Here is a 15463-nt window from a genome sequence, read left to right as displayed (position 1 = left end):
TCAATGGTTACAGGTTTCCATCTTTAATCAAAACATCTCCCTTTGTGTTCAACAGAGAAAAGAAACTTTTCAGAAAAGAAAAAAAAAGAAAGGGTGAGTAAATCTTGGTTACATAATACGTTTGTTCATACTTTGAGTAGTAAATCTTGGTTAAATGTTAAATTTTGGGTGAATTATCCCTTTAAAGCTGGATGTTTAAGCAATGACACGCAAACCACACTGTGCTAGTACATTTTCTGGTCTTGCCTGTAGTGTTGCTGTTTTTTTGTGGTATTTATTGCAATGACCCAGTCAAATAAAATAAAAATAAATAACTTCTGTCATCATTTACTCATCCTCTATTTGTTCAAAAGCTATTTGAGTTTCTTTATTCTGTTGAACACAAAAAAGGTCATTTGAAGAATCTATTTTTTCCTACAATTGAAGTCAATGGCTAGCAGTTTCCAACATTCTTCAAAATATCTTCCTTTCATGTGGATTATCCCTTCAACACTTGATGTTCAAGCAATGATGCACAAACCACACTGTGCTAGTACATTTTCTGGTGTTGCCTGTAATGTTGCTGTTTTTCTGTGGTATTTATTGCAATGACCCATTAAAATAAAATAAAAATAAATAACTTCTGTCATCATTTACTCATCCTCTATTTGTTTCAAAGCTACTTGGGTTTCTTTATTCTGTTGAACCCAAAAAAGGTCATTTGAAGAATCTATTTTTTCCTACAATTGAAGTCAATGGCTAGCAGTTTCCAACATTCTTCAAAATATCTTCCTTTCATGTGGATTATGCCTTTAAGACTTGATGTTCAAGCAATGATGCACAAACCACACTGTCCAAAATCCCTAATAAATTTTTCTACAAAATGCCTGTAATTGTGGTATTCAGTGGTATGAACCAGCAAAGCAGATGTGGAGATTCATGGTCTGAGTAAATGAGAAGAACGAGCACAAGATCTACACTGACTTCAAAAATTCACTCTTCTTATTTGTATTTGCATATAGCAGTGCTTGTTAGAAATTATGAATCTGTGTACTTCTTTATTTTGTAAAAAATTATTTGCCCTCAAAATCATTAAATCCCATATCATAACTTTCTCTCGTCCTCGAAACAACTTTTTTCACTTCCTGGTCACATGAAATTCTCATAAAGGCTATAAGTCCTTTAGGGCAGGCCTATTAGTCTTTTAGGGTGGGGCTATTAGTCCTTTAGGGCAAGGCTATCAGTAATTTAGGGAGGGATTATCAGTCCTTTAGGGTGGGGCTATCAGTCCTTTAGGACGGGGCTATTAGTCCTATAGGTTGGGGCTATAAGTCATTTGGGGTGGGGATATCAGTCTTTTAGGGTGGGGCTATCAGTACTTTAGGATGGGGCTATTAGTCCTTTAAAGCGGGGCTGTTAGTCTTTTAGGGTGGGGCTATTGGTCCTATAGTCCCTTTAGGGCGAGGCTATCAGTAATTTAGGGCGGAGTTATCAGTCCTTTTGGGTGGGGCTATTAATCCTTTGGGGCAGGGCTATTAGTCTTTTAGAGCAAGGTTATTAGTCCTATAGGGTGGGGCTATTAATCATTTAGGGCGGAGCTATTAGTCCTATCAGGCAGGGCTATTAGTCCTATAGGGCGGGGCTATTAGTCATTTAGGGTGGGGCTATCAGTCCTTTAGGGCAGAACTAATAGTCATTTAGGGTGGGGCTATTAGTCCTTTAGGGCAGGGCTATTAGTCATTTAGGGCGGGGCTATTAGTCCTTTAGGGCAGGGCTATTAGTCCTATAGGGTGGGGCTATAAATCATTTAGGGCGAGGCTATTAGTCCTATAGGGCAGGGCTATTAGTCCTTTAGGGCGAGGCTATCAGTCATTTAGGACGGGGTTATCAGTCCTTTAGGGTGGGGCTATTAGTCCTGTAAGGCAGGGCTGTTAGTCTTTTAGGGCGGGGCTATTAATCTTATATGGGCAGGGCTATTAGTCCTTTAGGGTGGGGCTATAAGTCATTTAGGGTGGGGATATCAGTCCTTTAGGGCAGGGCTATTAGTCCTATAGGGCTGGGCTATTTGTCCTTTAGAGCGAGGCTATCAGTCATTTAGGGTGGGGTTATCAGTCTTTTAGGGTGGGGTTATTAGTCCTTTAAGGCAAGGCTGTTAGTCTTTTAGGGTGGGGCTATTGGTCTTGTAGGGCGGGGCTACTAGTCATTTAGGGCGAGGCTATCAGTCATTTAGGGCAGGGTTATCAGTCCTTTAGGGTGGGGTTATTAGTCCTTTAAGGCAAGGCTGTTAGTCTTTTAGGGTGGGGCTATTGGTCTTATAGGGCGGGCTATTAGTCATTTAGGGCGAGGCTGTCAGTAATTTTGGGTGGAGATTTAGTGCTTTAGGGTGGGGCTATTAGTCCTTTGGGGCAGGGCTTTTAGTCTTTTAGAGCAAGGTTATTAGTTCTATAGGGTGGGGCTATTAGTCATTTAGGGCGAAGCTATCAGTCCTATATAGCAGGCCTATTAGTCCTTTAGGGCGGGGCTATTAGTCCTTAGGGCAGCGATATGAGTCCTATAGGGCGGGGCTCATATAGGGTGTGCCTTGTTTCTGCTCTGCCTTCATCCATTCATTAATTTTATTTTGTTAGCAATGCCCATCTTCCAACAATCCAAATCATGCACCTCCCTACCTTTTTTCTCATTTCAGGACCATTTTGAATGGATGTATGTCACGATATAGGGAAAAAAGGATGATCTTAACTTCCGTTTCATGCCGACTTTAAAGCTGGTATTTACCTGTAGAGCAGTGGAAACCGTCGCCATGGAAACCAGGGTTACACTGGCAGGAGAAAGATCCGGGTGTGTTGAAACAAACAGCATTTTCATGACACTGGTTCACCTGACACTCATCGATGTCTGAGAGAAAAACAATTGGAGAAATTTTTTGAAGAACATAAAAATTATCTTCATTCAATTAATTACAGTAAAAAAGAAAAAAAATCTGCAGTTTCTTTGTAAGTTACAGTACGGTGCCACCCATGGCTTTTCATCTACACTACAGAAACACCTTCAAAAGAAAATGGCACTGATGTAAGCTACATGTTTAATGTGCAGGGTATGAGGTGGAATCATTCAGTCACAGTCTAATACCCCCTACTCGAGTACTTTTAGTAGTGGTACTTTTACTCATACTTGGAGTAGTGTTTACAACAGATACTTTTGCTCTAGTTGCACTAATATTTAATTGGCAAGGTACTTTTATTGGAGTATGAGTTCTCAGTACTCAGACCCACCCTGACAGCGTCTGCCGTCTCCCATGAATCCTGGTGCACAGGTGCAGATGTATGAGGATCCTCCAGTGTAGCTGCAGCGAGCGCGCTCAGGTACGTCACAGTCATGCGTGCCGCTCCGACACGGATCTACAGGACGGTGCACTTCTGCAGAGCAACACAACAACTCATTCAATAACATTCTCAATCCCAATTATAACTTTGACTATGTTTATATGGACATCAGTAATCTAATTATTTGCCTGAATAAGACAATAATAGGATGGTGTTTACAAGTGTTGCTTTTTGAATGCGCCTTTCATGATACTGTTTTACATGTTATAGTACATACGTCAGCATTCGACACTAGTTTCTTCCGGTGTTTCACACAAAAACAATTTGTATTCGTCATGATAGCACCATATGTGATTTTGGGCGTCTCATTTTTTATTTTTGTTCACCTGCAGTTCATTTTACACACTATGCATGCAAACAGATGACGACGGATACAAATTCTCATGCAAGAGTCCTCCTCTGCCATTTCATTAGCTAAATTTTCATTCATGCCCCCGCCACAAACTCAGAGGTACTGGATGAAAGCATAGACATCGTTTTCATGCTCTCTTGCTTGAAGGTGTTCTCCTTTGTTTGTCATCAAACACCTGACAAACAGCTGTGTGTGTGTTTTGTTGCAAACTGTAGCGAAAAGTCCTACATGATGGTAATAGTTTGACTGCGGTGTTTACATGTCTGTACTGCACTTTAATAATGCCACTAATATATGAAGAGTTCAGATGCAAAAGCCGCTAAACGCCACTTCCGCCAAAACTGAGACAATGGCAATGAGTGAATGCTTTAGGCATGTAGTACACCATCAACAAATAGATTTGCTTTAAATCATCTAAATCGCATTCAGAAATAACAGTTTTTTGGCAAAAGCCTCTAAACGCCACTTGCCTTTGACAGCAAAAGCCGCTATATCCCGAGAACCAATCAGAAGGAGCTAATTAAATCATGTGTTTTCAATGTAGCAGCGCGCTGTCAGTGTCAGTGAATGGCAAATGAAAACGTCTCATACCTCAAAACTCTGTGCATTATAAGAAAAAGAAAACACACTGTACAGTCAAAAGTGTAGCATGCATTCGTAATGTGTTTTTCCGCAGCGATGCTACTTTGAATGAGTCCGATTTACTATACATTAAACGGCAACTGCATTTCACAAAAGACTGAGTTAAGATGTCGTTCTTTTATCCCACATGGATGCTATGAGGATAAACACGGGACCAAAACTTTAAGATTGGCGAGAATGAATGAATGACAGCTTCTAAAATTGTCTGAGAGGCATCCTCTTTTTGCCCATTAGGCCTACCTTGTGATTTATCTGCTAATGTGAGCTATTTGTTTAAAAGATAAATATAATGTATAAAACTTTACATTATTTAAATTACTTCATATTACCCATACGTCTGATAAGCTTTTTAAATTAATGGACAATGCACAGATATTGATGTTTCACAATGTTTTAAACTACATTATTTGAATCTAACAAGCTTAGTTTACAATATTTACATTGCTCTACTTGCATTAAATCTAAATCCCAAATATCAGAGATGCCAACAGATTGTTAAGATTTAATTAATGTCAGTTTTAATGTTATTGATTAATGCACTTTACAGACTTCATTCATTCATTTTCCTTCTGCTTTATCCCTGGTTTACCACAGCAGAATGAACCGCCACTTACTTCACAGATTTATATATTTAAAATTTTAGGTGGTTTGTGTAAAATGTTTTATGTTTGGTAAAATAATTTCTAATGGCATCTTCATTTTCAACTAAATACACAGTCTTGTCCCGATAGGTGGATTTAGAGGTTTTTGCATAAAAAGCACAAGTGAATTTAGCTGGTTTTGACACAAAATAAAATGTACCTTGTTAAAAAACAAAGAATTGTCTAAAGTGATATTTATGAAAAAAAGGTTATTTTATTTACCAGCTAATAACCTTATCATTGTCTATAAAATGAAACTCCTGAGCCTAATCAGAGGAGCCTGATAGAAAATGCTCATTTACAAGAAAAGAGGTCTGACGGATTTAGAGGGTTTGCATCTGAACTCTTCATATGCACACTCCACATGTCTTAATTCGATTTCTGTTTAGTTTATGATTTTAGTCAGATTAAACTCATCAAAAATCTCTGTTTACATGGTAGACTCTTAATTAGAGTATTGTCTTAATCCTATTAAAATGAGAGTGTTGGTGTCCATGCAAACGTACTCAGTGATCCAAATTTAAAACACAAGTATCTGACAGAAGTATCCTAGACAGAAAAGAGACTGAATGGAAAGCAATCTTTTGATGAGATATCATATTTACTTGCTTTATAGACCTTTTTCTTTTCAAAGAAGTATGACTCAAACTCTAAAATTAAAAGTCACAGATCTCAATACAACCACATGCATTGCTCATCAAAGGAGCAATCTATTTGGAGCTTTTATTCATATTATTATTTGACATTTGTGGTGTTCGATGCATCACCCTCCTGTTAAATTTGTATTCCTTTTCAAATATTTCCCAAGTGCTTTTTCTCAGTATTTCCCGTTATATGTTCAGTCTTATATCTTTTAGTTTGATTTGGAGTTTTAAAATATATATTTCAAGAGTTCACACTTAGCTGATGATTGATTATAAAATGTGTTTGGCATGCTGTCCCGGGAGAGAGCCCTGAGCTTGTGAGATCCTCGAGCCTGGGGCTCCCTCCCGTTGCAGGGTGAGAGGAGAGTTTGAGCTCAGGTAGGTAATAATTAATGTCGATTATATATAGCTATGGAGAGTGTATGCTGAATTCAACGCTTGTCTATGATGTCGATTTAGTTGTCAATTTACTTCTGTTACATGTTTTTGGTCTGTGGGAGGAAACCGGAGAGCATGCAAACTCCACACAGAAATGCCGACTTGGCCATGTAAGATCTGAGCCGGTGACATTCTTGTTGTGAGGCAATGATGCTAACCACTGAGCCTCCGTGCTGCCCTGACAAGAAAAAAGGAGGAGTAGGGGTGGAAGGAAGGACTCTTCAAGATGAAGATGGCTAAGGTAAGATACTCTGGTTATTTATAGTGATTTAGGAATCGTCTGATTGGTGAATAGTGCGTTAGCTAATAAGGCTATCAAGCATAAGTGCGTGTTCCTCTGGAAATTAGTTTATAAATAAACTTCACTTAAAAAAACTAAGGTTAATATCATTAGATAGTAATATCGAAGATATTTTTGAGAAATTATCATTTTCAATTGGCTACAGAGGAAACAAGTTGTCCAATGACTTGCGAGTTAACCTAATTAACCTAGTTAATTGCACTTCAAGGCGGTACAGTGGCTCAGTGGCTAGCACTGTTGCCTTACAGCAAGAAGATCACTGGTTCATGTCCCGGCTGGGTCATTAGGTGTTTCTGTGGGAAGTTTGCATGTTCTCCCTGTGCAGGCGTGGGTTTCTTCCAGGTGCTCCGGTTTTCCCCACAGTCCAAACACATGCGCTGAAATGGAGACCAAGCCAAAGGAAAATTAATGAATAAATGAATGTTTTTTTGCAATATAAACACTGAATAAAATTTTTGTTGATATTTTAAGAAAATGAAAATGGGAAAACAATATATAAGTCATTACTCTTATGCTCATTCTGTAAATACATTTCTTGTATTACTTGTTTTGTGTAACACTTCAGCAATATTGTATTTAAGGGCAATAATGCCAATCAAGCACTTAAACCAGGGATGGGCAAACTCTATCCTGGAGGGCCGGTGTCCCTGCATAGTTTTGCACCAACCCTAATCAAACACACCTGCTTGTAGCTTTCTAGTGATCTTGAAGACACTAATTAGGGTGTTCAGGTGTGTTTGATTAGTGTTGGAGCAAAACTCTGCAGGGACACCGGCCCTCCAGGATCGAGTTTGCCCATGCCTGACTTAAACTGTAATAAAATAAAGTATAAAACTGACACTGATAACCATGTTAACTCAGGATCAGCTTAACTTAAAGATCAGCTGCAGACTGGAATAATGAGCAATAATGAGCTTCAGATGAGTGACTTCCTCTGTAGGGAATTTCGTCTGGTTTCTTTGTCTTCACAGCTACATCAAAAGCTAAAGACTCAGATGTAAATCTTCATGTGCTTTCCTTTTAACCTCAGCCTTGTCTTGGAGGATCTGACGATGAATCCTTCCTAAGAAAAACCTCAACGTCTTTCCCATGAGAATCACATCTTCTTGTTTGTAAAGATTGTCCATTCCTATAGAGCTGTAGCCATGCAATTATAATGCCAATTAACTAAAATTAATTTCATAAACTGAATAATGGCATGGTTTTATCAATATATATATATATATATATATATATATATATATATATGTTAATTAAATACAGATGAATAAAAAATTGATTGCTGTATGTAATCAGAACGCAGAATAAACTGTAAATTAAACCGTTGAGTTTGACATAGCTATACCATATGGTTAAAATCAATAGTTATTTTTAGGTTTACACATACAAGAATATCAACAGATTATGATGAAATGTATTTGTGTTTGAATAATTGTTTTTAAGAGTGCATTATACTGTTAGAAATTAATGAATAAAATCAGAAATCAAATCAACAACATAGACATATTATCAGAAAATACAATACTGTCCAAAACGTTTCAGGTCATCATTATAGATTTCTCATTTTAGTGATGGTATAATGACCATGTTTATACTGTTGAATGCTTGATTCTGATTGGCTGATTGGCACATTTTACATTTTGCTGTTATTTTCAGATAAACACACACAGTAGTTCAGGCAGTAAAATAATTCGCTCCATCCAATATACTATTATAAAATAATACACAGTCAGGGTTGTATTGACACTCACCACTAGAGGTCTTCACAGCGGACCCAAGACCCGAGAACCTGGGACCTTACCCACATATTTTAAATGATCAATCTGGTCTGGGTCGGATGCCAGTTTATATGTGTTATAATATATATATATCGATCTGGCTCAGAGAACACGATCCAGTGATCAGTCGACAGCACTTTGCATGTGTTTTGTAACTTACAACTTGTAAAATTAGGATGGGATTCATTCATTCATTCATTCATTTTCTTTTCGGCTAAGTCCCTTTATTAATCCGGGGTCACCACAGCAGAATGAACCGCCAATTTATCCAGCACATGTTTTACGCAGCGGATGCCCTTCCAGCTGCAACCCAATTAGGATGGGATGTAAGCAGTAAATAAGGTGGTAAAACAAACACACACACACACACACACACACACACACATTACCTCAGGTACTTAAAGCAGTGGTCAGATAATGGAACTTGAATGTAATACTAATGCGTCAGTCATTGCCGTAAACTCTAAACTGTGATATAGACGATGATCTAAAATTTTTGTTTTGACGAATAAAAATAAATCAATAAATGAATGTCGCTCAGATCACGTGCTCTTGAGCAGTCAGGGAGAAGGCTTCTTACATTAGTTAAGCCAAAAATGTTTTTTTAGTAAAATATTTATTATCATTAACAGCAGCTTTGTGCTAATAAGTCGGACATGTGTTTTCCAGCCAGGTTCAGGTCCATGTCAGGATCAGTGCATTTAAAGCCTTTCATGGGGTCTGAATGGGTTCAGGGTTAAATTTTTGTACCTATGAAGACCTCTACTCACCACATCACCCCGTCATGTGTGCATTATTTTCTAATAATTTAACAGCCCACAGTCAATTATACATTCATTCATTCATTTTCGGCTTAGTCCCTTTATTAATCGGGGTCGCCACAGCGGAATGAACCGCCAACTTATCCAGCATATGTTTTACGCAGCGGATGCCCTTCCAGCTGCAACCCACAACTGGGAAACGTCCACACACACATCCATTCACACACACCCATTCACACACACACACACACACACACACACACACACACACACACACACACACTATGGACAATTTAGCCTACCCAATTCACCTATACCACATGTTTTTGGACTGTGGGGGAACACGGAGCACCCGGAGGAAACCCACACGAACACGGGGAGAACATGCAAACTCCACACAGAAACGCCATCTGACCCAGCCAAGGCTCGAACCAGCAACCTTCTTGCTTTGAGGCGAATGTGCTACCCACTGTGCCACCTTGCAGCCACAGTCAATTATTCCTAACACAAATATTTCTCATTCACTTTATTGGGAAGACAACTAGAAAATAAAAACAAGTAACAGTAAAGCTAGTTTTGAGAAGTTCGGATCATTTTACTTACTCAGACCTTTGAGTCTCATCCGGGGCGCCGCTAGACCCCTTTTTAAAAATCGCCTGTGCCCCAGTAAATGCTTTCAGATACGATTTACTTTATATGCAAGTGTATTTATTCAGAGTGGTGATGCCAGAATAAAGACGTTATTCTCTATGTAACCGAACCAACGCTGGTATAAGAAGTGTAGTTTAATCAAAAAGCAAACCGAGAATGTGTGCAAAAAAAAAAAAACCCTTATCACTCACTCATCGCTCCTGCTTGACGCGGACGCGCTTCTTTGATCTGGTGTCCCAGCTGTGAACATACACGCCGAAAAATAGCCGAGCTGCTCATGTGCCGCTCATGCATTGTGAAACCAGCGTAACAGTCTTTTATGTGAGGTGTTGGCATGCAGAGAGTTTTGCAAGTCGACAAAACAAAGTTTAAATAATATGGTTGAAGAATCTAACTAGGGATCTGAGAATCCTTGAAGCAAACTTATGTGTGTGTTGTTTCAAGAAAGCAACCATTCATTTGTGTTATGTTTTATTTTCAATTGTTTATATTAATTTATTCTTCATTTAATTATTTTCTTTAATCATATGATCATTTCTATAATTATCATTATATCATTTTATTGATCATTAGTTAATGATTGATTATTATTTGTCATTTTATCTTTTATTATTACTATTTTAATATATTTATTAAAATATATTCATATATTAATTAATTATATGATAATATTATAAAAAGATTATATTACAATTATATATATATATATATATATTAATATATTCATTGTTATTTCCATTTTTCCTTATTGTTATAATCTTATGACTGTGGATTCAAGCGACACTGGTTTTCACGAGTAAGAGATAAGAGAATGTCTCCATTTCAAGGTCTGTATTGTCTCTGGATGATGTTGTGAAGCAGTAATTTTCCATTGCTGTTGCTTGTGGTATAATAACACTTGTTGGATTTATCCAGGGCAACTAAGATTAACTCTGCTCTTTCTTTATCATCATGACTTTGTCTCCTGCTTCTGCTCCTCTCTGGTTTTCTCAGTCAACTCCTATATTAATAGGGGACTGTTAATTCAGTTGAATACTGGTTAACAGGTTTAGGCATTGGAAACTTTGATGACTTGTTGTCCATATACCTAGAAAAACAGATATTTTGTGACAAGATCTGGCATCTGGGGCTGGATCGTATTTATCTGGTGTGGAGATGGTGGTCTAACATGGTGGTGATACAGTCTTATTTAGACCTAGCATGCATGGCTCCTGATGGATTTTTTGTATGAAGCAAAAAAAGGGATGAGGATGAGTTTGGGAGGTACGACTGAATAAATCTAATTCTCGGCCATGAGTCGGGTATAAGACAACACACAACTGATAATTCTATAAAAACTTCTGTAGAATTGTCTGAAGAATTTAATTCTAATGAAATTAATATTCATGCAAAAGATTTCTTAAATTATCTTAGCATCACTCCAGTTGTGTCAATAAAAAAATTATTAATAATTAATTAGTGTATTAACAATACTGTTATTTATTTAGAATAATAATTGCACAATAACAATACTGTTATTCATGTAGAATAACAATTGCACAATAACAATAATGTTATTCATGTAGAATAACAATTGCACAATAACAATACTGTTATTTATATACTGTTATTTTATATATATATATATATATATATATATATATATGTATTTTTTATTTTAGGGGAAGCTGTGCCCTAGTGGAGCTTTATGTCTAGCAACAGTCTTGTTCATTGAGATGAAGCTGCTTCCAAACTTATCTACAATTACACTAAACGTAGATCACACTACAATCAAGTCATAACTAGAATCCCATAAGAAAGAGAAAATAAACATTTATTGTTTACCTGCTCTTTTGTCTATGATTATGTCAGCTCACCTGTTCTGACAGGTCTTCAAATTTGAGTGGCTCGTTCACCTCACACTGACAGTTCCATATATGCTTAACCACAGTCTGAGCTGAAAGGAGCCATGATTAGTTCACCTTTTGAGTCTTCTGGTTGAGTCGTTCATTCACGTGACAGCATGTAAAGAGAGATGACTCAAACCCAAATCTTTTTCCAGCTCTAAATGCATATGATTGCCTTCTGTCTTTCACGTGATGAACGAATGACTCAAACCCGATAGAAGACTCGAAAAAGGAACTAATCTTCTACTCCACCTGCACAAATGTGCGCATGCATGAAGGAATAAGCCTACAAACAGATGTAGGCATACTGATTAACTCACATACCGACACACGTCTGTCCATCACTGGCGAACTGAAAGCCGTCCAGACACTCGCAGCGAAACGTTCCCGGCTGGTTATTACAGATGGAATTCTGCCCACAGATCTGGGGGGTTTCCCTGCATTCATCGATGTCTGATGAGGAAAAAAACACAGATGAAACTTGATGAGCTTGAGGATTTCGACAACAGACAGAGATAAACTGCTTAAATGCTATCATAAACAAAACACTTCCTCGGACTTCCTACCAATGATAGCATCGGTTCTCATAATTACGGCTTTTTAAAGATAAAGTCTGTCCTGTTTTTGTGCAATTTCCTCAAGGCATCAAGGGATGGGTCACATCCTTAGAGGTCTGCTGGACGATTTTTTGCAGACATGGAGACAATTTTGACGTCTGATTAAAAGATTGCTTCAGAAACGGCCCCTTAGGAAGTAGAGTTGTACGTTCATGAACAAAAAAACTGATTTTCCTTGGGAAGGAAGCAGATTAGTGGCTGTTTTAACAGGGAAATGAAATCGGAAATGGTTTTAATTGAAATGATGGACTGAGGGTTGATTTAATTTATACCGTAGCAAGCGCGTCCGTCTCCGGTAAAGCCTGCGGCGCATTCGCATGTGAACTGGTTTCCTTGTCCAGGTTTGCAGACAGCGTTAGTATCACAGCCGTGTCTGCCAGTAAAACAGGCGTTTTCTTCACTTTGTCCACCTGTGGATGTGGAAAAAGAATCAATTGGTATATCCTAAAACATATTAAAAGGGGAGAATGAAAATAAATTAATTTAATTACATTAAAAACACCACGCCATCACTTTAGCTCTCCATTTCATTCCTTTTAACCCCATTTTTAATCTGTTTTTAATATTTTTCTAGCTGTTATTTCTTGTACTTGTATTTCAAGTCACTGTATTTGATACTTGTATGTCTCCTTTATGGTTAGCATTGTCGCCTCACAGCAAGAAGGTCGCTGGTTCGAGTCCCGGCTGGGTCAGTTGTCATTTCTGTGTGGAGTTTGCATGTTATTCCTGTGTTGGTGTGTTTCCTCCGGTTTCCCCCACAGTCCAAACACATGCGCTATTAAATGAACTGAATGTGTGAATGGATGTGTATGGGTGTTTCTCAATACTGGGTTGCAGGTGCAAGGGCATCCACTGCGTAAAACATGTGCTAGAATAGTTGGCAGTTCATTCTGCTGTGGCGACCTTTGAAATAGAGACTAAGCCGAAGGAAAATGAATGAATGAATGAATTAATTAATGTCTCTTTTATTTTTATTTATGTAAAGCAATTTGGATTACCATTGAGTGTGAAATGCACAAAATAATCTTGCTCTTCCTTGTTATTAATTAACAAAACACAGTAAACAGCCAGAAGTTTACAGCTTTCATCTAATATTTGTCCTATATATGTCCTATAAATCAGGCAATTAATAAATATGTTTAAACTGTTAAAGCTTGGTGTACTTCATAATAATAGATATGCATCATATGTATCATAGAATAGAACGTCATAGAATAGAAAGATTAGGTAAATATAAGCAGATTATAGATGTAATTAAATCTGTAAAGTTGGCATATGAACTGAGAATACAGAGTTATAAAACTGTAAAGTCTGGTGTATGTAACCAGATCCGAGATGTGAATAGATCAGTAAAGTTTGGTCTGTGTAATCAGAATACAGCGAAGAATACATCTGTAGTTTGGTGGTGTATCTAACCAGATTACAGATGTAAATAAAGTAATTAGAATACAGATGTGAATAAAACTGTACAATTTGGCATACATGATCAAAATACAAACGTGTGAAAAAAATATAACGGGGAAAATAAGTATTGAACACATTGGCATGTTTTTCCTGGGAATAATATTTCTAAAGCAGCTGTTGACATGGAATTGAACCAGATTTTGGTAAAAACCCAAACAATACAAACATAAAAATAATAGGTTATGTGTAATAAGAATGAAATGACACCAGGAGAAAGTGCTGAACTACTGAAACGTATTTAATACTTTATATAAAAGACTTTTTTAATGATGGCAGCTTAAAGACTATCATGGAGGCATTTATTCTCTCTTATGGAGAATGAAGTCACATGCATTGCTCAGGTGTGAGTTTTTCCACAGACTTCAACAGTGTCAAAATCTTGATGGTTCTGTGGGTCTCGTAAATCAAATCTGAGCTTTAATTTTAAATTTTTTATTGGATTCAGATCAGATGATTGGCTGGGCCATTCTACAGCTTGATTTTCTTTCTCTGAAAGCATCTGAGAGTCTCCTTGGCTGTGTTTGGATCATTGCCCTGCTGAAACGTCCACACTGGCTTCATCTTCATCCTCCTGCTAATGTAGATGTTGGACTGAAGCAGCTGATATTCATTTACACTGAGGAAGGGCAGAGGGTTGCTGAAGAACTACTGAGAGATTTCAGCTGCTGTCTGGGCTTTCACTGCTGAACTACACCTCCCTTTCTTCATGTGTTAAAGTGTTTTATTACACATAACTTAATTTGTAAACTAATTAGTTTTTTTTTTGCATATATGGATTTCTTTGGTTGTTACCAACATCAACAGCACCTTTATAAATATGTTTTCTGAGAAAAATGGTAGAGTTCTATATTATTTTCCCACTGTATACGTATGGAGTTGAAAACAGAATATAGATAGGAATAAAACTGTAAACTTTGGTGTATGTAATCAAAACATAAATTGGAAGGAGACTATAAAGTTTAGCCAACTAAATCAGAAAAATATATAAGTTTGGTGTGTGAGATTGGACATAAATACATCTAAAGATTGGAGTAAATCATCAGAAAATAACTGTAATATTGGTAAGAAAAAAAATATTGGTGTATTTTTTCTGCTTACACGTACACGAACCACATAGGAGAAGAAATAAAATCAGAATTAAAATGACCCCTTAAAAGAGCACTACTCTGTCAGATGAGTGCTCACCATTGACGTCTCCTATCTTGTTACTCATGGCGTAACGTAGGAGTTGTGCACCCATATCGTACATGACGAACACCTGCTCCACGCTGAGCATCTGTGTGGACGGCACTTCATCAAACTGGCAGCCCTGAAATGTGATGGTTTCTCTGAATTTGTAGCTTCTGCTCTGAGTCGAACCGTCCGGCAGACTGATCACATACTCCCGTGTGGACGAAGAGGTGATCACTGAAAAGAGAAGATAAACATTCAATAGTTTTCATTGCAGTTATACTTACTATAGTACTGTGATTTAACTTATAGGAAAAGCATGTTACATTGTTAAAAGGACAGTTCATGCAAAAATAATAATAATTTTCACACTATACACTCATGTTCCATTCGTTACAAACATTTATAAGCTTATTTTTGTCTGTTGAAGACTATTGAAAGCTGTTGGAAAGCCTCAGACACTGACTTCCATTGTATTTTTCCTCTACTATGGATTTCAGTGGGTACAATTTTCCAACATTCTTCAAAATATCTTCTTTTGATAAATTATTAAAATTATCTGAAGGTGACTAAGTGGTGAACTACAACTTTAAAAGAAAAATTACTGGTTTGAATAAATGATTTTTGTCAATACTGTGAAAACCGTTGTTGCATTATATCTTATAATTCAGGCTTTTATTTGGTTACATTATCTTGAATGTTTATGATTTTTTTTCAAGAAGCTCATAACTGTACTGTGTATTTACACCATGGCCA

General features: G+C 37.2%; 1 protein-coding gene across 2 annotated transcripts in view; it reads right to left on the bottom strand.

The window, feature by feature from the left end:
• nid1a (nidogen 1a) overlaps positions 1–15463 on the bottom strand; it is a 68992-nt gene that overhangs the window by 24868 nt on the left and 28661 nt on the right. For both annotated transcript variants that reach the window (XM_056470526.1, XM_056470528.1), the window contains exons 8-12: positions 14723–14944; positions 12346–12483; positions 11781–11909; positions 3252–3395; positions 2755–2874 (exon numbers count right to left, since the gene is read on the bottom strand). In XM_056470526.1, coding sequence (XP_056326501.1) covers positions 2755–2874; positions 3252–3395; positions 11781–11909; positions 12346–12483; positions 14723–14944 — 753 coding nt within the window. The remainder of the gene's footprint in view (positions 1–2754; positions 2875–3251; positions 3396–11780; positions 11910–12345; positions 12484–14722; positions 14945–15463) is intronic.

This window comes from Danio aesculapii, chromosome 13 (assembly GCF_903798145.1).
Source record: "Danio aesculapii chromosome 13, fDanAes4.1, whole genome shotgun sequence".
Lineage (NCBI taxonomy): Eukaryota > Metazoa > Chordata > Actinopteri > Cypriniformes > Danionidae > Danio > Danio aesculapii.
Note: the sequence above shows the minus strand (reverse complement) of the source record. Positions and strands in the feature narration are given on the sequence as shown.